We start from the raw sequence: 23155 nt of genomic DNA on the forward strand, positions 1-23155 counted from the left end.
CTGGTAGAGTCCTCTTTACTCTTCCCAAGCCTCTTTACAGGCCAAAGGTCCTTTCAGCCACCACTAAATGATCAAGAGCCTGCTAGTGGGATCTGTGTAGTTTCAAGTTCTTTCTAAAGGGGAAAGACAGACATGCTTGTTTACTGACGTTAGGGGTGAGGGCAAGAAGGAGGAGGATGCATCTGCAACGAATCTCAGCTCCCAGTCAATACTAGTTTCAGGTTTTCTAGTCCTCTCTAGAGATAGGGGTAGAGGAAGAGATCATAAGAAAATAAATAAGTCACAGTTTCTGGAAACCTGTAAGCATAGCTGCAGCTTGGCCTGCAGCAATACAGTGCAGGAAACTGGCTAGGACTGAGAGAGGAGGGAGTTATAAAAGGATGTCTGTGAGGAAAGCTGGTTTGGAACTGTAGGTACTACTACCTCTGTGGAAGCCCCAACTAAGGGAATGCAGGAATTGCTCACTTCCCATAGCTGATCTCTGGTATGTTATTGTCTAATATTTAATCTTGCCAAGTGATTAGAGATTATGCAAATTTCTGAGCACTGTTTCTTCCAGGACAAAAGTTCAAATCACAGATACAGGGAGAGGGTGAACATAATCAGAAATTCACAAGAGTGGGTAGCATTCAGAGATTTTGAAAAGACTAGGGAAAATCAGGACCATCTGTGGTTCATCTACCAACTAAGATTTTTTCCCCTAAATTGGATGTTATCTGAAAACTATTTTTTTATGGGTTTGCCACGTAGTAATATCAGGAACTTTGGTAAAGAGTGCCGTATTTCAAGGAAAACTCTAGTCCCAAATCTGCCTACTTCAGTGACAATTATTAGAGAGAATGTTTTGCTATGCTATAAATTCTTATGTCTTAACAAACCTCATGCAGGCAGAACCTAAAATCGGCTTAACAGCAACATTTCCAGGTTTTTATCTCACTTACCCTGGCAATCCATTCATCTACAAGTCATGGATTTGACTGTAGGGAAGGATGAAATCATGCATGGACCTTTCAAAACCAGAAACCCAAAGGCAGAAATGTAATTATTATTCCTTTTATTCTATTATTTTATCTATTCTATCCTTTTATTCTATTATTCCTATTCTATTATTCCTATTATTCTATTATTATTCCTATTATTCCTAAAGGGCTTCCCAGGAGCCCTTTACTAACATTCTAAGTAGAAATCTGTGAGGTTATCCAATAAAACAATTTGGGATAAAGTCTTCTCCAGAAATGTTTGAAACCTATGGAGCAGTGGTTCCCAACTTGCTGCACACTGGATGCACCTGGAGATCTTTAAAAACTACTGACACCTGGCTCCCACCTACAGCCACTCTGATTTCATTTAGCTAGGTGAGACCTGAGCATCATGGCTTTTTAAATCCCCGCCCCACTTTCTAATGTGCAGCAAAAACGTTCTGGGAATGACAGGAAACAAAAATCCTAAACCCTTATTTCTGGGATCTTTTGGGGCAGAACGAGCCAAAGAAAGCACAAAGGCAACACCCATCATCCTGGAACCATTTTCCCATGACTATTGTCTTCTCTCTCCACAGATATTCAGGTACAAATATAATAGACCCCAGCTGAAACCATTATTAGGCAAGTACCAATTTGGGGAGTAGGCTAGGTAGATCTGATGCTGCTAAAACTCTAAGCAGGAAAAGAAAGCTATATCCTAGTACAGGTTAGAGATGTAAGGCCAAAGTGGAACGTCCACCAAATGTAAACCACTCCACCCCCAGACTGCGGGGACCAGGAGGCTGGGGAGGAAAGCTAAAGATCTGATATAGCTCCTCCTCCCACCTACAAGTTCTCACACCATGGAAACTGTGTAAGTGTAACAAAGGCTGGTTTACCACACCCTGAAATCTCACATCCTCCCTTTCCTCTTGGTAAGGTAACCACACAGTGTATACCCATAGTGAGAGGTGGCTCAGCAGAGGCCATCATGCCTTCGCCTGTCCAGCTACAGTCCTTGTCTGAAAACCAGGAGTAAGAAGGAAGGTATCATCTCAATGGGACAGCTCTGAGGAAATACTTGCCTGGGGTTGAGATGGAATCATACTTGTCCACAGTTTTACTGCTTTATGACCTAGCAGGAAGAATCAGGATAAGAATATAGCTAGGGGCTAGCCTACAAGAGGTACTTTCCCTTTCAGCCTTCTTCAGCTAGAAGCTGAGAGACGTAGGTAAACGCTGAAGCTTCTTTTTCTTTCCGGTAATCTCCACTTGGCATTTTCAGGGTTTGTTAACAGAGTAGAACTGAACCACACTGAGGCTCTCGGTGCCAAGGAGATGGGAAATAGTAATGTAGGAGAGGACCAGCTGGGATCAGAGGGTGGATCCTCTTCTGCTCAGACTGGCTTGGGAAGCAATGCCTCTCTTTATTTTGTGCAGTTCTTGATTTCCTTCCTTTCTCTAACTTGTGACAATAAGTATTCTAAAATTTTTGATGGCCTCTGTTATGGGTTGAATTGTGTCCCTCCCCAAAAAGATATATTTAAGTCCAAACTCCCAGTACTTCAGAATGTGATCTTACTTTGAAATAGGGTCCTTACACAGACAGTCAAGTTAAAATGAGGTCATTTAAGTGGGCTCTAATCCAATATGACTGGTGTCATAATAAAAAGGATAAATTTGAACACAGTGACAGACTCACTCAGAGAGAAGAAAATGTGAAGGCACACAGGAAAAAGAAAGTCATGCGACTGGAGTGATGGCACCTACAAGCCAAGGGACACCAAGGGCTGCTGGCAAACACCAGATGCTAGAAGAGGCAAGGAAGAATTCTTCCCTCAAACCATCAGAGAGAACACAGCTCTGCCAACACCTCGATTTCTGACTTCTGGCCTCCAGAGCCATGAGACGATAAATTTGTTGTTTTAAGCCATCCAATTTTTGGTACTTTGTTATGGCGGCCCACTAATACAGCCTCAAAAGCAGACTGGTAATGATTAAACAAGTCAGATTTTACTTCAGCCTCAGTGAATTACTGCCACTAGCCAAGGAGATTACAGTCTAGGTCAGTGGTTCACCAGTAGGGTGGGTGGAAAACAGTGGTGATGGAAGCAAATCATAAATCTTGGGGAGCTATTTCACAATAAACATGCCCAAGCTCCATCCTGAACCTGATGATTCAGAATATGAGTGTGGGATAGCAAACATGTATTTTAAACAAGCTCCTCAAGTGATATCACTGACTTGCTCTGATTTTGTACTACCCCCCAACTGAGTAATCCTAAGCTTAAATAAAAGGATAAAACTTCAGGTCTTTCCCAAATTGATCTGTAGACTCAATGTAATCAAAATCTCAGCAGGTTTTTCTTTTTTCCCCAAGTAAAAATTTACAAGCTGATCCTAAAATCTATATGGAAATGCACAAGGTCAAGAATAGCCAAGGCAATCTTGAAGTATGATAAAGTTGGAGGACTTACACTACGAGATATGAAGACGTATAAAGCTATAGTTATTAAGACAGTATAGAATTGACACAAGACTAGACGGATGGATGACTGGAACAGAAGAGAGAGCCCAGAAATAAACCCATTCATATGTCACTTGATTTATGACTTATGTGACACTGAACTTCAGTGGGGGAAAGGATGGTCTTTTCAATAAAGTGCTGGGTCAATTATGTATCCATATGAAAAAAAACAGAATCTTGACTCTAAATTCACATCCTAAAAAAAATCAAATTCAGATACACTACAGATCTAAATATGAAATGAAAAACAATAAAGTTCTCAGAAAAAAAATATAGGAGAATATCGTCATTATTTTGGGAAAGGCAAAGTTTTCTTAAACAGGACACAAAAAAGCACTAACTATAAAAGAAAAAAATGATAAACCAGACTTTATAAAAACAAAGAACTTCCATTCATGAAAAAGTAGGAAACAGAAGATATTTATGATACATATATCTGACAAAGGACTCTTAACCATACTATATAAAGAACTCCTAACAAATCAGTAAGAAGAAAACATACAACCCAGTCCAAAAATAGGTAAAAGATTTGAACATGTACTTATAAAATGAGATTTCCAAATGTCCAATAAGTACATGAAAAGATGCTTAGTTTCATGACTTATCATGGAAATGCAAACCAACACCACAATGAGATACCACTACACACCAACCAGAAAGGCTAAAATGAAAAAGACATAAGGTCAAGTGTTGACAAGGATGCAGAGCAACCAGGATTCTAATTGGAAGTAGGAGTATAAATTGGTTCAGATACTTTGGGAAACTGGCAACATCTATTAAAGCTGATCATATACCTACCTTATGATCTAGGAATTCCATTCCTAAGTATACACAAAATAGAAATATATTTATATTTCTATAATAGAAATACACAGAAAAGAATATATTTCCCCAAAAGATGTGTACAAAAATTTTCACGGAGGGACTTCCCTGGCGGCGCAGTGGTTAAGAATCTGCCTGCCAATGCAGGGGACACGGGTTCGAGCCCTGGTCCAGGAAGATCCCACATGCTGCAGAGCAACTAAGCCCGTGTGCCACAACTACTGAGCCTGCGCTCTAGAGCCTGTGAGGCACAACTACTGAAGCCCGCGGGCCTAGAGCCCGTGCTCCGCAGCCAGAGGAGCCACTGCAATGAGAAGCCCGCGCACCGCAATGAAGAGTACCCCCTGCTCCCTGCAACTAGAGAAAGCCCATGTGCAGCAATGAAGACCCAATGCAGCCAAAAGTAAATAAATAAATAATAATAAAAAAATTTTTCTCACAGCGACATTTTTCACAACAGCCCCAAACTAAAAACAACCCAAATGTCCATCAACAACTGAAAGTAAGTAGTGTTATATTCACATTATATTCATGAAATACTGTAAAATAATGAGAATAAACAAAGTACAACTACATGCAACAACACGGATGAATTTCACTGGCCTAATGTTGAATAGCTATAAGGGTATACAAACACATAAGCAAGTACATACACTATTTATGTTCAAAATATGTAACACCACGCTTGAAAATTCAAGGACCTGTATACCTATGATTTGTGCACATACTTATATTTATATTATTGTTAAATAAGACCTAGTAACGAAAAAGAAAAACTTTGGGTTTGTGACTCCTGTCGATCAGTGCCAGGAGCAGCTGAAATGCAGACTAGTTCTATACTTTAGGCAGTCTGTGCTACCTCCAGGGTGGCAGACCAGTCTAATATCTAATGCAACAGCATCTGGGGGTGGCGGGGGGGGCGTTCCTACTTTCTTCATCCATTCTTTCTCCATATTGATACTCAATTCTGGGAGATTTTTAAAATATAACAATTCTAAGGAGCAGGGTAAAAACTAAAAAGCAGAGGGGAGATTGCTTAATGGGAAGACGCACTGTATTTCAAGTGTACTGAATGATATGGGAAATTTTTCAAAAGATGGGAATAATCAGAGTCAAATAAGAAGAAAGCAGGTTGTTCATTAAATTAGTTAAGGGTTAAAAGTTTCATTTGATTATGAGTTCAATGGGGGTAGAAAATTATTTGATAGCAGTCTTTCAGGCTTTTTTTAGACATCCTAAAAAGAAAATAGAGTAATATTTGTGGGAGGGGAGCTACTCAATTTCTCCCCGCAGCTTTTTTGTCATAGACCTTGTTGCTATGGAGAAGGCCATGAAGGCAGCAACTAAGGGAAATAAAGGCTCTGGCAGGAGTAAGCATAGGGACAGCGGTTTAAACAAAAATTCCTTATGTAATTAGCAAGTAGCAGGGCCTATAAATCACCCACTTCCCATTTTTTCCTAACCCCTAACCCTCTAAAAGTACACGGGCCTGGTTTGCCACTATAATTTAACTCAAATACAGAGAAGCCTAAAAGGGCCTAACAAAGCCTAAGGCTGGCAGACAAAACACATGGCCATTTAGCACTGCTGCCTCATGCCAGGGGGAATCAGCTACCTACCCATCCTATCCTGAGAAAATTATCTCCAGCTGCCTAAATTATAAAGTTGATGCCCTATGATTTCTTTGTTCTGTAAAGCCTAAGGGAGATGGGATAATGAAGTAGCAGAAGAGGTAGAGAACAGCCTCTCGTTTCACAGAATAGTCAGAGACACAGAGGGGGTGTGGAGAGAGAGAAAGAGAAAGAGAGAGAGAAAGAGAAAGAGAGAGAGAAAGAGAGAGAGAGAGCGAGCGAGAGAGAAAATCTCACTGGTATCAAGAGGCAGCAGCAGCAACCTGCAAGCAAAGCTCTGCCTGTGACTCCTGCTGTGGGAGAAAAAGGCTAGTTGCCAAGTTTGTTAACAGCGTCTGCCCATCATTGTTATAGCAGCTTTACCCATCAGGGCAGGGCCAGGACCTGTTTTCTTTTTTTAATAAATAAATTTATTTATGGCTGCGTTGGGTCTTGGTTGCTGCGTGCGGGCTTTCTCTAGTTGTGGCGAGCGGAGGCTACTCTTCTTTGCAGTGCGCAGGCTTCTCATTGTGGTGGCTTCTCTTGTGGAGCACGGGCTCTAGGTGCGCGAGCTTCAGTAGTTGTGGCACGCGGGCTCAGCAGTTGTGGCTCGCGGGCTCTAGGGCACAGGCTCAGTAGTTGTGGCGCACGGGCTTAGTTGCTCCACCGCATGTGGGATTTTCCCGGACCAGGGCTCGAACCCGTGTCCCCTGCATTGGCAGGCGGATTCTTAACCACTGTGAGAAGCCCCAGGACCTGTTCTTAGCAGTGTAAGCACTGAAATGGGAGGGTACAACATCTTCCAGCAGATCTCGCCACAACCAATGATTAACAAAGACAGTTCCCTCTTCTGTCCCACACAAATGATCACAGAATCACAAATATCAGAGCTGGAAGGACCACAGAGATATGCAGTCCAATCTCCTCATTTTACAAATGAGCAAACTAAATATCAGACCAGTTAAATACCCTTATCGACAGGTCAAGGAAATTCGAAGGTCTCTAATGGAGCCTTTTCCCCTTGGAATCATGTGCCAAAGCTCAATCAGCCGGGGCTAGTGATTAGATCCAGTTTATACCAGAACTATATTTATTGCCTAGGTATCACTTCCGGGGTTCATACATAAGTATCAGGAACTAAATTATTTGTTAGAGGATGGCATTAATAACAGCATAGGTCTGTCTTTGAGCCCATATGAGAGGGTTTTGTTACTGAAATACCAAAAGAATCTCATTTGAAACATCCCTTACCTATCTGGCAAGCCTGCAGCCTGGCCAACTTAACTGCCGGACAGTCCTTTGCTGGCAGGCAGGGAGGACGTGGGTAAGAGTGCACAGAAGAACCTCTTAGTTTATTTTGCAATTTGCAAAATGAAACTCAAAAAAGGCTGTAACTGAACTTTTTCTTTAGGGCTTCGGGATTTAAATCTATGACAGTGGACAGGTAACGTAATCCACAGGGGTGTTCAGACACGTAACTGCCCTAAAACACCCCCTGGGAGTAAACTGCTAGGTGGAAAGAATGTGTTGGCTGTTGTTCTGTGTAGAGGAGGGGCTAGGAGAAAGTAAGTGTTGATTTCCCCAATGTTTCCTTTGTGTGGCTGCCGTTGCCATGTGGTGGTCTGTTGCTATGAGATTTGTGGTGCCAGACAATGGCTGCTGGCTCTCTATGACTGTGCTATTAGGTTGAGCTGTTTCTGCAGGAGTCAGACTAGTAAGCAATTGGCTACGCAGTGGAGAAACCCTGGTCACTGTGCACCATCCCTCTCCAGGTAAGTGCTGCCTGAGGCAAGACTGAAGGTGAAGGAGTGTTAATTATAGCCAAGGAAAAAGAAAAATCAGTAGCTGAGAACCATCTTAGCTTTCCAGTACAAATACCTAAAATTAGATATTTCATAGTTCACACAAGTACTTTCCTACATCAGAACCACACAGAATAAACCAAGGGTAACTATCAAGGTTACCATTTCCATGAAAGATTAATGGATAGCCTCTTCCTGTTAGTGAGAAGGACAAAGACACCCACAGTCGGGATCTGTAATCAGATGAGGATAAGAACCGCTGAGGCAGGTTCTCGCGGAGCTACCACAGGCTAACTAACTTCCTGCTAAGCAAAACCACTGCCTATTACTCCGATAATGAGAAAACTTTGTCCCACAGACCAAAAGTACAGGGCTCAACCACAGAGTTTGAAGCAGGGCCAACTGTTCTGCTAGGTAACAGGGGCCAGAGTACACAGAAGTCACCCTGGCTCTGTGTAGATGTCAGCTATTTACCACCCTCATCCTTCTCCCATAGATTACTCTTTCCATCTCAGAGCAAATATACACTTTTAGAGTATATGTAATTTCAATACCACCTAGCCCCTATGATATTCAATATGGTAAACCACTAGCTATATATGAATATTTAAATTTAATAAAATTTAAAATTCAGTCCCTCAGTTCCACGTGCCACATTTCAGGCGCTCAATATCATGTGTCACTAGACTATCATTTTGGAGAGTATATTTCCACCACAAAACGTTCTACTGGACAGGACAGATCTAACCCAAGCCCCCATAAATTAGAAATCTAAGGCCAGGAGAAGTTCAGAGACTTATCCAAGATCACATGGGTAGCTTAATGCACAATCTGTTCTGGAATTCAACTCTCCAGACTCTAGTTCAGAGATATTTGTTCTGTACTACTATGGCTTTAGGGCACTATTATTCCTTAAAACAATTCATCTCAAACAGCTGCAGACACTCCTAGTTGTTGGACTAAAAATGTATACCCTGATGTGGAGATGGGGACGCATAGCCTTTCCATGTTTTTTTGTGCACATATATGACAAAACCTTTACCAAGTGCAAAAACTGAAAACTTTCTCCTCCTCACCAAATCATTAAGCTATAATTCAGCTGTGGAGGATAAGGCCAAGCTTATCACAGAGCTTTTCATACCCTCTGGAATACAACATAGTTGCACTCATTTCAGCTTCAAAAATGTGGTCTTATAGCACTACAACTTCTGTCTTTCTAATATTTTGGTAAAGAAGACCAGAGAAGAAGAATTTTAGAGATGTTGTAAGAGGGATTTCTACATGGAGTGGGATGGTGAACCTAGATAAATGATTATCAAAGCTTTTTTTTTTTTAACAGCAGAATCCTCTTCAAATATAGTTTTACAAAGGAGCTTAACATATAAATCACCCAAAAGTAGAACTGCTCTGGGTTACATCTGGTTGGGTAGCAGAGATGCAGGCTTCAGTAGCTGTGGCACATGGGCTCAGTAGTTGTGGTGCACGGGCTTAGTTGCTCCATGGCATGTGGGATCTTCCCGGACCAGGGCTCGAACCCGTGTCGCCTGCACTGGCAGGCGGATTCTTAACCACTGCACCACCAGGGAAGCTCTGAAACGATTCATTTTCAAGATGCCATAGTCAACTAGTATTGGATCCACGCTGACTCCAAGATTTAAGCCATAGATTCTATTAACTTAAAAGCTGGATATGTCCTTATTGGTCATCTAGTTCAACTATACTTAAGAGATGAGGTAACTACAGTCCAAAAAAGTTAAGGAATTTGCCCAAGGTCACACAACAATAGTGGCAGAGATATAGAGGTCTCCTGATTTTCACTCTAGGGCTCTTTCCACTATACCACAAATTCTGTCTAGAAAGCACATTTGCTGAAGTAAAATATATCACTAGTGATGGCCTTCGACTTAGTGCTGTAGTCTAGAAAGGAGAACCTGTAGCATTTCCTGGAATTCTTATCTAATAAGTCAGCTTTGCCTTTCTTTAAAATGCCGTGGAAGCCAGTAAGCAATTTTGCCTCAACAAAAGTATGTGTTTCCAGGACCATGGGTTAAGGTAAGATCTGTGAACCAGAAATAGACTTGGAACCTGTTATTTTGATTTGAAGTGAGGTGGGACAAAGTGAAATCAGGGGAATCAGACCTCTGCATAATAAGAATACGTCTTAAAAAAGCCAAGGAAGACACTCCAGGTTATACTTGGGTCTTCTTAATAGTCCTAAGGTTGAGCCTAGTTAAGGAGGATCTTTGTGGTGCTGGCTGAATCACAAACAGCCTAAAAAGGAGATGGGATCTGCAGGACTTTCAAAATGCCTCCAAGGCAAGGTTTACAGTGAGAGATAGGAAAGAAAGCAACAACGCAGGACAGGTAAGCACAGAAATCAGGAAGAATTGAGGTCATGACCCCTACACCTGTTCTCAGCAAGGTGTCTCAGTTCTATAGGAACCGCAGGATCCTCCATTCCCCTGAGAGGCCAAGCATTCATAGCTTCTCTCTAAGCCGTAAGGGTTTTTCAGTTTGAAGACAGTAGTTTGCCAGGCAAAGAGACAAGAAAGTATAAAAAGTTGGGGTAGCAGACAAAAAAACCTAGAAAGCTGGAAGGATTTTTTAAAAAAGTATCTGTATATAGTTCTTATCATTAACTTGAAAATTGACTCAGTACACTAGATCTTATAGATCTGCAGAGGATGATCTTTGCAGGAAATCTCTGTTTAAAGATGAAAAGGAATGTGAACCAGTTCTGATCCTAATTCAGACCTTTGCCCACAGACAGTTCAGGTGAAGGCCCTCTGGGACGGCCAGAAAGCAGAGTATATATCACTGCAGAACAGTTCTCTTTCCCTTGGGATGAAAGAAAAAGAAAAGAGAGGTAATAAGCCCTGAAATACAACATGATAAGTGGGAGAAAATATGGTATTAAACGTAGAGGACTAACATCTTACAGGTTTAAATAAGTTAGAGTGATCTTAAACTTGGTGAAAGTAATATTTATTCTGAGTTTCAGAGAAGGTATAGAATTCTGGAAAGTATCTGATTTTATAGTATCTATTAGATATATATTAACATAGATCCAGAAATGACAATGAGATGGTGTAAGCATCCATTCATTCAAATAAATATTTGTGAGGGCCTACTATAGATGCCAACCATTAAGTACTGGGGATATAATGGTGAGCAAAACACAGTCTCTGAGCTCATAGAACTTTTGGAACAGTGGAAGAGATAGACATTAACAGAAAAATACAATTATATACACAATTGCAAATTGTGATAAGTGCTGTGAAATAAAGTACACGGTGCATTGAAAGTGTGTAACAGGGGAACTTGGTGATAGGCCGCCAGTGACAACCAGAGAGTCTTTCAGAGCAAACGATTAAAAAAAAAAAAAAAAAGAAAAATCTGTGCTAACATCCCCCTGGCAGGGAGGGAGAACAGGAATCCTCAGATAAAAAGGTAACCATTGTTCTCAGGAGAGTGAAAGGGTTATTAGCCTCACTCTCAGAGTTTTTATCAGGTTCACATACATAAAAAGCATACTGCCCTTGGAGAGAGTCACTACCATAAAGATGGGAAGAATACAGTAAATTGGCAGAAAATTGATGTTTTCTATCTTCAATATATTGAAGCAAGAGGCCCTGAAGTTTGCTTGGTGGCACAGAGCTGTGATCTGGATATGTTTGTCATTCCAACAGACTCTGGCTGTTTAGATATTTGGCCATAGGCAGATGACATTTTTAAAATCAGAGACAGCCACTTGTGATTTCCAGATTGTATATTGCATACACACATACAGAGTCAACCTCTAGGTCAACCTGTCTCTTCACTGCCTCTGCATCAGTTTCTAACACAATAGGATTATTTTCTTTTTCTTTTTGCATTATGGTCTCAGGCACACAATAAAACCTTATCAGCAACGTTATTCTGAAGGCTGAAACTTTACTATATTGCTAACAACGAGAGAGCCAAGAACACAGAGTTCTTAACCTGTATCACCCTGTATCACATCAGCACCTACTGCATGGAAAACCTTAAATAAATACTGGATCACAGCAAAATATTCAGAGAGGCAGACTGGTTTTTATTGAAATGACTAGAATGAAATGCCTGAATTTCCACAGGCAGGCTGATAAGATTGCTTATGATCATCAGAGATAATTAGCTGTGCTCCTCTGGGCCTCTAAACTCCTCAGAGTGGGGATGCTTTGAAAGCCTGGTTACTAATGCAGAGACATGATGCGACTCTGAGGGCCAGCCTCTCTAACCACACATTCTTTCACAAGGACTTGGATTCTTTATAAAAAGAAGGTATACTGAAATCAAATTGCCGCGGATGGTACCAAGGGATCTGAAATACCTGGTTAAGTCCCTTTGCACCCCTAATTTTTCAGGTTTACAAACTTTCAAAGCAGAAGAGATTCTGTTCTCAGGGGCAAGTAGAACATACAAGAAGTCTGGATGGTAGCCTTGGGCAGCAGCGCCCTACAGTGAGCCAACTGCTGAGTGGATGCCTGAAAACAAGACCATGTAAACAGTTCCCTGTTGCCTAGGCCTATAAAATCTGTACTAAGTGACAGATGCGTAAAGTGGCAAAGTGGTGTGGGTGGCTGGGCAACGAGGCAACCAGTGGGAAGGAGCTGGCTGCACTTCCAGATGCTAAAAAAGGCAAGAGTTGCAAATCCAATGAGCCAACACTAAGTCAACTTAGGGGTGACTATTTTCCATTTCCTTGACTCCCACGGCTGCCCTTTTATTAATTTTTCTCTTCAAGCCTGACCCAAAAGTTCATTTATATTCATATTCTCCCATATAAAATGAAAGGGAAATGGAGAGTATAGACACAGTTTGAATTACCGCATGGCCAGCACCTATCAAATGACTACTTAAGTACCAGGGCCGACACCGTTGAATAGCTATGAAGGGGAGATAATTAATTTAAAAAACTGGCAATCTCTAGAAGCTAGGCAATTTTACAGACAAGTTTGCTGTAATCCTCTGGGTAGGTATCACCAGCAAACTATGGTCATTTGAGACTCCTAATAAATACTAGGTATTATTTATAACAATAAGCCCCCTGTTGACAGAAGCAGGTTGAGAAGGGATGGAAAAGCCACACATAGCACTTACCATCTTCTGTTTCCTGCCACACGATGCCCTCAAGGTTGACGCTTGTCCCAGGTTCGCAGGGGCCCAGGCACTCGGGCTCTGTGGCCAGAGCCACATCACATGTGTTGACCCCAACTGATCGGGTACGAACCATGATCTGCTCACAGGGGGATGCGATGTCATTATTGACCACTGGCACCAAAAGGTGCAGTGGCAGCACTGCTGGTGTGGAGACAGGGGACTCCATCTGTGGGGGAAGAGAAAGTAGTAGCTGAGTTACAAGGAGGATATTTATAGGAAATAACTTCTCTGTATTTAATCTAGTCCTACATCCTTTCCTGCCAGAGTGCAGAGGGCTTTAAATGTAAGACTTTGGTCCTCACTTCCAAGTTCTAGCTCATGACACCATTACAAATCTAAGTGGTTTAGATGAGTGCACCCTGGACTAGGAGAAGCTCTATTTCTTATTAACAACCCTCCTCATAAACTGTGCTTGGCTAAAAGTGTATTAAAAAACTTGTCTCATTTAAAAATCTCTAGTGAAAGAGAATCAGGGCCAGACTTCAACAGCAAGGGAGCACACAGATTGATGAGAAAGAAAAGGCTCAGCTTCTGAGGCATGTTCTATTGCTACCACTTTGCTTCCCTCCCATCTATCATTCAACAAATAATACATTAATCAGGTACAAAATCCAAGAATACAGGTGGGATTAAAGAAAGGGAGAAATATCCAGATCCTAGGAATGCCACTTCAGGAAGACTAGAGCTTTAATCCATCTTTGGGTAGAAGGAAATCTACTTAAAAGTTACAGGAGGGCTGGGAGCAACCTGTCGGGGGTTTCTAACCCACAGAGATTATAACAGCGATTGGTTAATGAGAATGGCCTTTCGGAGTGTGAATCTGACATCAAGTGTACATGTAAGAAACAGGAGGTACTGTTACTATCCAGAAACCAATCTATAGCAGTCTATCGTCAAACACAAGAACCAGCAATCTACCTCAAAAAACTAGACCCTCTCACAAGAATGCAATTACTTAGACGCCAAGAAGAAAGCAACGCATCTAGAGTTAAAAGAAAAATTGTAATAAAAGCAATAATCCCTTAATTCTTTAAACCCTAGCATTTATCAGGTTGACAAAGTACCAACTCTGAGTCAATACTGCCTACACCCTAACTAAACAGTGTCTGGAATATGCAAAGGCACTCAATACACAAACTGACTGATCTTCCCTAAAGATTAAGTATGATACCAATCAGAAGACCTAGAAAATAAGAGTCAAGGATTGGGACCCTCTTTCCCTTGTGAAAGACCAGGTTGAACGTACTCCTTCAACAGACCCACACTGAAAGCAAGGCACACACGCACCCATAATCCAAGCTGCTGGACAGCTCTGCAACAGAACTCTGGTTCTGAAATAGTTTACTGCATGACCACCACTCTATCTATAATCCATCTCCCTCCTTTTAAACACATATATGCACGTGCGCACGCGCGCGCGCACGCACACACGCACACACACACACACACACGCACCCCTACACCTTCCTGGCCTCGAACACTACCCTGGAAGCTGAGATCTGGCTACTGCATCCATTCTCTTCAGGGAGCTCTCTGACTTCTTGGCTTACAAGTCAAGTGATGGTATTTGCAGACCGTCACTATCAGAGTTCACAGAATGCTAGAACACTGATTCTGATCAATTCTGGTCCCTGAAAAGCTGCCAAAACCTTATCCTTATCTGTTTGTTGTTACACACATCCACCCTGTACTTCCCTAACTCCACCCTTTTCATAAAATGGAAGTGGAAGCCTGTCTAATGAATCTTCTGCATAATGGCAAATGCCAAAAGGCATTTTTGGTCTTTTGTACTCTTGAAAATCAGGCATTTATAATCCAATTTGGCAAACTTCTTGGGATGTGGTAGATGCCTGAAAAACCCTTTAAAATTTCTAAGCACAGATATGAAGGCGAAAACAACAGAAAAAATGAACTGGATTTCCTACTACTCCTGTGTAGTGCTGGACTCTGGCTCTATCATTAAGCCCTCTCAGGAATTATAAGAAGGTGGTTCATTAACTCTTTGGAAAGGAAGTTTCCTGGAGATTTTACCTGTGAGAGTTACTAGAAAGGGGAAATCAGAGACAGAGTATACAGACCATCTTTACTCTTAGCCTCACCTCTGTTTCTTGGTTCTTTCTCTTGGGGAAGAACTAAGACAGAAGCAACTTCACAGTTAGTATGTGCATTTCCTTTGCTTAAGAGTTTGTTCTCTTTTCTATACCTTTCTTCTACTAGCAAGAGAAATTCCTGCCAAGTCCTCTTTCTTGGACAAAGAAATTGGCCTGAACCTTTTAGGTCACTCCTGTGAACTTTCTGATTGCCTCGCTTGAGCAAGTCCTATTGCCAACCTGTCCCATGGTTGAGGCAGCAATCCTAATCAGAGAAGGCGGTAAGTCCCCAGGGAGTCACCTACACACTCTGCCATCAAAGACAGCTCTTTTCTGTAAGTGGTTTCATTTCCTGTTAGGTTATTCAGTGCTGCTGGGAGGCCAGGGAAAAGATAAGCTACTAACATCTAGACAAAGCTAAGCTCCCAATTCTATACTAGCAGACCCAGAAAACAACGTCTAAGATATAAGTACAAAACACCACTGTTGCATTCAAGCAGCTTGCCAAATTAAACCCCACGGGAAGACATCTGAAGAGAAGAAACTTAGCTGAACTGATCACTAAGAATAACAGAACTAATACACACGAGGAGCTGATTAATGTGTGTATGCATCAAACCACACTTACTGATCAGAGTTAAGTTACTAAGTAGAGTTCAGGATCTCTGTTTGTGTGAGGATGACTTTATTTAACTATCTGATTAGTTAAACGAGATTTCTGAGGGTGAGGAGAAGTGAGGAAATCCACCTATGGATGTGGAACTACTGTTCAGTTTCCTTCTACTTTGCAAAAGAAATCTAAGGAGCAACACAATAATGTTTAATTACAGATCTAGCTCTGCTAATTACTGTTTGGTCACATTTATAATCTACATTAAGCCATAGTGCATAATAAACAGCTCTGTGATATTCATCTAATAACCTAGGTGGCTTTGTGGGATTTCAAATTCTACTATTCATCGGAACAAACATAGCTTCATTTAACACTCTCCGGGAGAGGATAAAAATAAAAAAAGGACTCGTTTTGCCATGTTTCCTGTATGCCTAGGATATAAGAGCAGGGATTGTCAAGAGACTGATGCCAGCAGGGAAAATAAGGAATAGAAATATGAAAAGTTAAGGTCATTAAATACTTTAACAACTATGACAATGAAAAAAGCTGGGCCAATTCTCAGATTCTGAAATGCTAAGAAGTGCCACCATGGCTCCTGGGGCTTCACTGACATGGGAAGGTAAACAACAAAACAAAACAAAACCTGAAAAGAGACAGAGAATTTAAAGATGGAGATCTCTGAAGTTTCCCAATATTTCATGTCCTTTATTTTTTTAATGATACTTCTTTTCAATTCACCTTTAGATATTAGTCTAATAGCACTCCCACACTTGAGAGGCACTAATGGAGGGAAAAAATTTCAAGGTGGCAACATAATTTTAGGGGTAGAAAATGTAGCAAAGAAATATTTGGGACAGACTCTCCCCTTCACAAATATGAGTCTGATATCTTTACCTTCACAGTCAAAAGGCAGAAAAGGAGCTGGTTCGACTGATAACTGCAGTAGCTCTAAGAAACTCCCTTTTATTCAAGAGTGAAAGATTACTGGGGATCATGGTTAGATGAATGTTCACATTTATCAGGAAAGACTGTGCAGAAAGTAGAATGTCATTAAATATACTAAATACTATATTAATAAGAAGTTCTCTTTCTTCAATAATTCCAGAGATCCTTCAAGATTTTATAGTGACTCGGCATCAGCAACACTAACAGTAATATACGATCTTGATTGATGGACAACATATAAGTACTCACCCTGATGTATTATAGTAAACTTGATTTGCTCACAAAGTTTTTATTGTGGGTTATTAAAAAAAAAGGTAATTTAAAAAATCCCATTTATCAGTTTATTGTGTTATTTATATTTCTCTCAAATTAAAACACAGGGGCTAAAACCCTCAATTGTTTGAACTGCCTTCTGTCGATTGGCAATTTGAGACAAAATAAGTTCACTGTATTCTTGTTTAATAATTTAGGATTATTTTTGCTTATTCTGAAATATCTTTATTATGAGAGGCTGGAGGGTGGAAATCATGGAATAACTGAAGATGGAGGCAGGAATCTGAATTCGTCCTCTCCATGAAGCTCTTGTCAGAAAGCAACAGAATATTCTGAGTAAATCCCCAAAGAGCTTAACATTTAACTACTAGTGAAGGAGGAAATCAGTCCCTTTTCAAACACTAAGTACCTTTCCAAGTGCCTCTCCAAGAAAAAAGGAAGGAAGGGAGGGAGGGAGGGAGGAAGGAAAGAAGGAGAGGGGAGAGGAGGGGAGAGGGGGAAAACGAGGCTTGCCGGTTTCCTGAGCTTCCAGATTTCACTTGGGCTGCTTTGAAGAAGAATTTGGTTGTAACTCTGGTTAATTTCCCAGACATTTTGTAGTAGAAGACAAGGAGGTAAAAGAGAAAAAGAAAGATGTGGTAGCTGGCACCACAGCCAAACATCAAACAGTTCTTAAAAGCTACATATTCTATTATTCAAAGAAGACTTACTTTAGCATTCAATTTTAACCAATCATCACCTGGTCAAGGTCAGCAGTGAAGGCTGTTCCAGTGTGTACTAGAAAATGCAAGTGCAGTGAACACATAATTTAAAGGCTACAGATTAGCCATAGGGAGTTCTCCGAGATGATCCCTATAGAGTCTCAGGCTCAGACCCTAAAGACTCTTCTGGTAAAGAGAAGGAGATGGCAGATCAAACGATCCTAATATTCAAGCCTGTCTAAAACTCCCAATGTGTGGCACTGAGTAAATTATGCTGGAAACTGAACAAAGGAAAAAATCTCATAAGCAAAATCAATGCATAACACAAATCACATGGCAGTGTCCAATACTGTGCAAAGGTTTTTGCTGAATGAAGCATCTCTTTTGCTCTTCCAAATCTTCTCACTCTACAGTCTCCTGCCTGCTTGAAATGCACCACATTTTCCTTCAGCAAAACTATTAACTTTGTAGCTGATGAGTAACCATAGGGACCTAAGTACTACCTACCTCTGAAACTGACTACATTTTTTTTCACGCAAGGTTGATGATCCCTCCTCCCATTCCTACATGCTTCCAAAGGAAGCACTAGAATTAGCTCTCAAGAATAAAGAATTTGAGAAAAATTCTGTTTGGCTGCAACTACTTCCTCTCCTGAACACGCTTCTTACCTCCTTTTACATACTCATTTCCTAAAAACATCACGGCTGGAACGTGTCTTCTCTACTCCATCCTCTTTCCCCTTAAGGAAAGTAAACACAACCAAAAGCTAAAGCCTTTCTCTGAATCATTCAGAATCACAGATGTCAAAAGAAAAGTCTCAACGTATCCTCCAACATGGATGACTAACTGTACTTAAGAACCTAATCATCATTTATATTGATGGTCCTATGAGAAAACACAAGCATTGTAATTGTGACATCACAAACCACATCTTGCTCTGCAGCAGCTTGGGAAGGAGAAATGGGAATGATTCTCCCTGCTTTAAGCCAGCTGTTCTTCACCTTCCAGGTCTTGGGAAACCTTTACAGATTTAAAAATTGAGAACCTTACACAGCTTTTATTTATGTAGGCTATATTTGTTGATATTTACTGTGTCAGAATTAAAACTGAAAGATTTTAGTATGTACTAATTAATTTAAAACAACTAACAGCTAACAATTTTGAAGTGACACGAGACACTTGGTGGGAGGAGGAAGGAAGGTGGGTGTAGAGAGGAAAGGGCAACACAGGGATCCCTGCAGTGATTGAACTGTATCTTGACTATGTGGTAGATACCCAGACTAGACATGTGATAACATTGATAACGAAGACCCAACGCAGCCAAAAAATAAATAAATTTATTTTAAAGAAAAGAAAAAAAAAAAAAAGAAAGCTGGTCTCACACAGATTTGTATGTCGTTTTCAGATAATTGTGGATATTCTCCTTTGATGTGACCCCAAAATGCAAAGAGTAATAGTTCTTTTTATTTTTTAATATTTATTTTATTTACTTGGCTGCATGGGGTCTTAGTTGTGGCACGTGGGATCTTCGTTGTAGCATGTGGAATCTTTTAGTTGTGGCACACAGGATCTTTTAGTTGCGGGATGTGGGATCTAGTTCCCTGACCAGGGATCGAACCCAGGGCCCCTGCACTGGGAAGCACGGAGTCTTAGCCACTAGACCACCAGGGAAGTCCCAATGAGTGATAGTTCTTAAAGGTTATTGACAATGTGGAATCTGAAACTTTTTGTACTCTGTTAGATTACAATCCATTGGTCTAGCTTGCACTTGGAATGTTTCTTTAAGTGCATGATTTTTTTTTTTTTTAACATCATGCATTAGTCATTTGGAAAATACTGGTTCACTGAGTTAGACAGCTCTTTCAAATGTTGACATAGTCCATTAATATTGAAAAGTGTTATTTGTTAATATTGTCTCTGAGCTTATCAGGAAAGTCTTTAAAATACTGGTAAGGTGTCAAACTCATAGGGGGGTAGATACAAATTTTCCAAAATTGTAATGTTAGTTTGAAAGCTCAAATTTTATCATTAACAACAAATAACTGTCAGTTGTTGTCCTTGGAATAATAGGCTTGTTACCAACCAGGGTTCTTGGCCTTCTCTAATCAGTAGAAATTGATAAGATGCAAGACAAGGAATTCAGGCAAGGCTTCACTGGGGCTCCTGCTGCAGCAGGAGAGAGCAAAAACAAGTAGCAAGTTCCCTGGCTTGCTCACTGAGGCAGGGCGAGCTGGTTCTTTATATGGGGTAATGGTAGGGGTGGGTCCGGGGGTTGGGCCAGAGGGGTAGTTTAGGTGGTTTGTCCACCACTTTGGTGGTGGTGTGTGCAGGGGGCATGCACAATATCTTGCTTTTGCTCCTGGTACCCTGTTTTTTTGCTCTTGGCTCTTCAGAAGTGGCAGTTGAGTTTTTGGTCTTTTTGTATCTTGTTGTCCATAATTTGCCCCAACTGGGCATGCACGAAGCTATTTTTAGTCCCATATAGTTTCTTGGTATTTTGTTGCTGGAGGAGACAGGTGCAAGCACTGCAGCAAAGGGTCTCTGGTCCCAGCCTGTCTCAGGCTTATTTCATTCATTTTCAAGAAAATGTCTGCTAAATACCCAAGTCTGAATAACTATAATTTGTTAGTTGTTCTCTCAAGTAAAAATGGCATTTCATGAAAAACTGGCTAGTTCAGCTTGGGACTCAGTTGCACAAGCGCTGTTCCTAGAGACAAACAGGATGCAGAAGAAGTGCTTTATATGTACTTCCCATTTTGCTACATAGAATATAAAATGACATGTACTCAAAGGTCAAGATTTAATAAGCTAATAATTGTTACTGCTTTATTAAAGATATTTTAAAGTGAAACTAGCTATATAAAAATGTTTACCTTTTACTGTGAGGGCACAGCAGTTAAGAATGTTATTACTAGTACAATTTGGAGCCACTGATTTGACTCCTGCCAAGATGTCAGCCATTTTACCTACCATTGCTTTTGCACCATCAGTGCAAATGTCAACAGAGTGAAAAAGGCAAGTAATGTCTTAGTATTATTATGAAAATAGTTTTGACGTGGCAGGACCTCTGAAAAGGTATGAGAGATACTTAGGGGTCTGAGTGCTATATTTTGAGAATTAATCAAGTTTCATGTTCTGGGATTGGGTAAGTGCTCAGCTTCTCCAGAAGCATATGCCATCTGATTCCTATACAAAACTGGGATTCTGGTAGCAAGGAAGTTGAGGGAGGCTGCCTGTTCAGTAGGCAAACAACAGTGTCTGCCATACAGTTTGGAAAGACAGTGAAGGAAAAAGAGACACAAAGGCAGGGAAAATTATTAGCAAGAGTGGAGTAGGTAAGACAGCTCCTAAGATCCAGACTAAGGATTTTTTAAGTAAGGGATGTTCATAAGTTAGGTATTAATAAACTTCAGCAATTGAGTAATGAGTATTTTAAAAATATGGGAGAATAAAGCACTCAGTTAATTGTTTCTAAAACGGACAAAAGAATGATGGTCATTAACTACTAATAAAATTGATCCTTACCCTTGTGGGCAGAGGGGGAATCACTCCTCTAGTGCCTATTTGTTCTCAAATTGCTAAGTATAAGACTTCTCTGAAATTGTAATTTAGTAGTTCAGAAATTAAACATGGCTTATCTAAAAGAAATTTTAAAATGGGTCCCTTAATTAACCAGAAGCCATCCTTTCCTACAGAAGTCTTCCTTGTCTTTGCTACTTAAGCTAAAGGAATAGAGATAAAACTTCAAAGTGGTATGAAGGGTGTTGTACAGTCTGAGTTAACTCCTGATTATGGACACCTTAGCACTACTGAACCAAGTGGGAAATGGCCATCTGCTTAGATACGCTTCAATGCCCAAGTGTCTCCTAGGTGACTTTGTGTTCTATAATATTAGGTCACAGAATATCAACTGATTCTTTATAACTTCCACATAAGACCTACAGATTTGACAGGAAACAATGGGTGATTCCAATGAGAGGTCATTCTGTCTAAACAAAGCACCTTAGGCAGCAAAGCTACTTGGGTTCCTAGAGAGCATGTGCAAGACAAAATTATAAAATCACATCATAGTGTGGAAAAACCTTCAAGATCATCTAACTAACCTAACCGCTCAAGGGTGAAATCTTTTCTATAATAGGTAGTCATAAAACCCCTATTTGGGGACTTTCCTGGTGGCACAGTGGTTAAGACTCCGCGCTCCCAATGCAGGGGGCCAGGGTTCGATCCCTGGTCAGGGAACTAGATCCCACATGCATGCTGCAACTAAGAGTTCACATGTCACAACTAAGGAGCCCACGTGCCACAACTAAGACCCAGCACAACCAAATAAACAAATAAATAGATATTTAAAAAATAAATAAAAAATAAAAATAGGGTTTCCCTGGTGGCACAGTGGTTAAGAATCTGCCTGCTAGTGCAGGAGACACGGGTTCGAGCCCTGGTCCAGGAGGATCGCACATGCCGCGGAGCAACTAAGCCTGTGCGCCACAACTACTGAGCCTGCGCTTACAGCCTGTGAGCCACAACAACTGAGCCCGCGTGCCACAACTACTGAAGCTCGTGCACCTGGAGGCCATGCTCTGCAACGAGAAGTCATGCTCTGCAACAAGAGAAGCCACCGCAATGAGAAGCCTGTGCACCACAATGAAGCGTAGTCCCCGCTCGCCACAAGTAGAGAAAAGCTTGCGCAAGCAACGAAGACCCAATGCAACCAAAAATAAATAAATAAATACATAAGTTTTAAAAAAAAATAAAATAAAAATAAAACCCCTATCTGAACTTTATCCACCCCGCCCCAACCCTGTGGTGAGAAAATAACCCTTACTTTACTGGATGGCTTAAAAGATTAAATTCTTTAACGTATGTCAAGGGCCTAGCAATATGTCTACAGTATTCTGGCAATCTCAAATGGTAGCCATTATTAGTTATTCTAAGAGTCAAGTCACTCTTGAAAGCTCATACTGAATTTCATAGCCATTAAAACTCCCTAGATCTTTTCTACCCAAACTTTGAAAACATTCTCTTCCACCTCTGACCCCCACCCACCACCACCAGTTTCCTTTCCCAGAAGCAATCAACCCAATGCATATGTATTTGCTTGTTTATATGTACCTTCCCTTCATTCTTTTTACACAAATGACAGTGTACTACATACGCTGTTCTGTACCTTATTTCTTCATGTAATAAAAATGGAGGTAACTGTTTTAAACTTTAAATGCTCATCATCCTAAAAGACAGACTGGATGAAATCTCAGCTCTGTAAAAACATCAGGGGTACCTATATTTCATACAGTCATTGTAGCAATTAACTGAATATGAAGTGCTTAGTGCATAGTGCCCAAGACACAGTAAAAGTTCAATAAATATTAGCCAATAACAATAATGATGATAATAATAGTAACAACAACAATATCTTACAATTTAATTCTATCTTTCAGTCTTTTATGACATTGTCAATCTCTATTCAGACATTCAGTACTTGAACTGTCCATCTGCAGTGGTTCATTCTAGTATAGTTTTGACTTCATTATGTCTTCCCTTCTTCTGGTAGAGGAATTTCTCTTTCCTGTGGGAAATCCATTCCCCCAACTTCATTCCACTATAGGAGTGGGCCCAACTTTACTCAGAC

At 40.7% G+C, this 23155-nt stretch overlaps 1 protein-coding gene across 8 annotated transcripts in view; it reads right to left on the minus strand.

Annotated features, from left to right (window-relative positions):
- ZNF609 (zinc finger protein 609) overlaps positions 1 to 23155 on the minus strand; it is a 233781-nt gene that overhangs the window by 50716 nt on the left and 159910 nt on the right. For all 8 annotated transcript variants that reach the window (XM_060005787.1, XM_060005781.1, XM_060005783.1 and 5 more), the window contains one exon: positions 12845 to 13070. In XM_060005787.1, coding sequence (XP_059861770.1) covers positions 12845 to 13070 — 226 coding nt within the window. The remainder of the gene's footprint in view (positions 1 to 12844; positions 13071 to 23155) is intronic.

Source organism: Delphinus delphis, chromosome 2, assembly GCF_949987515.2.
Source record: "Delphinus delphis chromosome 2, mDelDel1.2, whole genome shotgun sequence".
In the NCBI taxonomy this organism is placed as follows: Eukaryota; Metazoa; Chordata; class Mammalia; order Artiodactyla; family Delphinidae; genus Delphinus; species Delphinus delphis.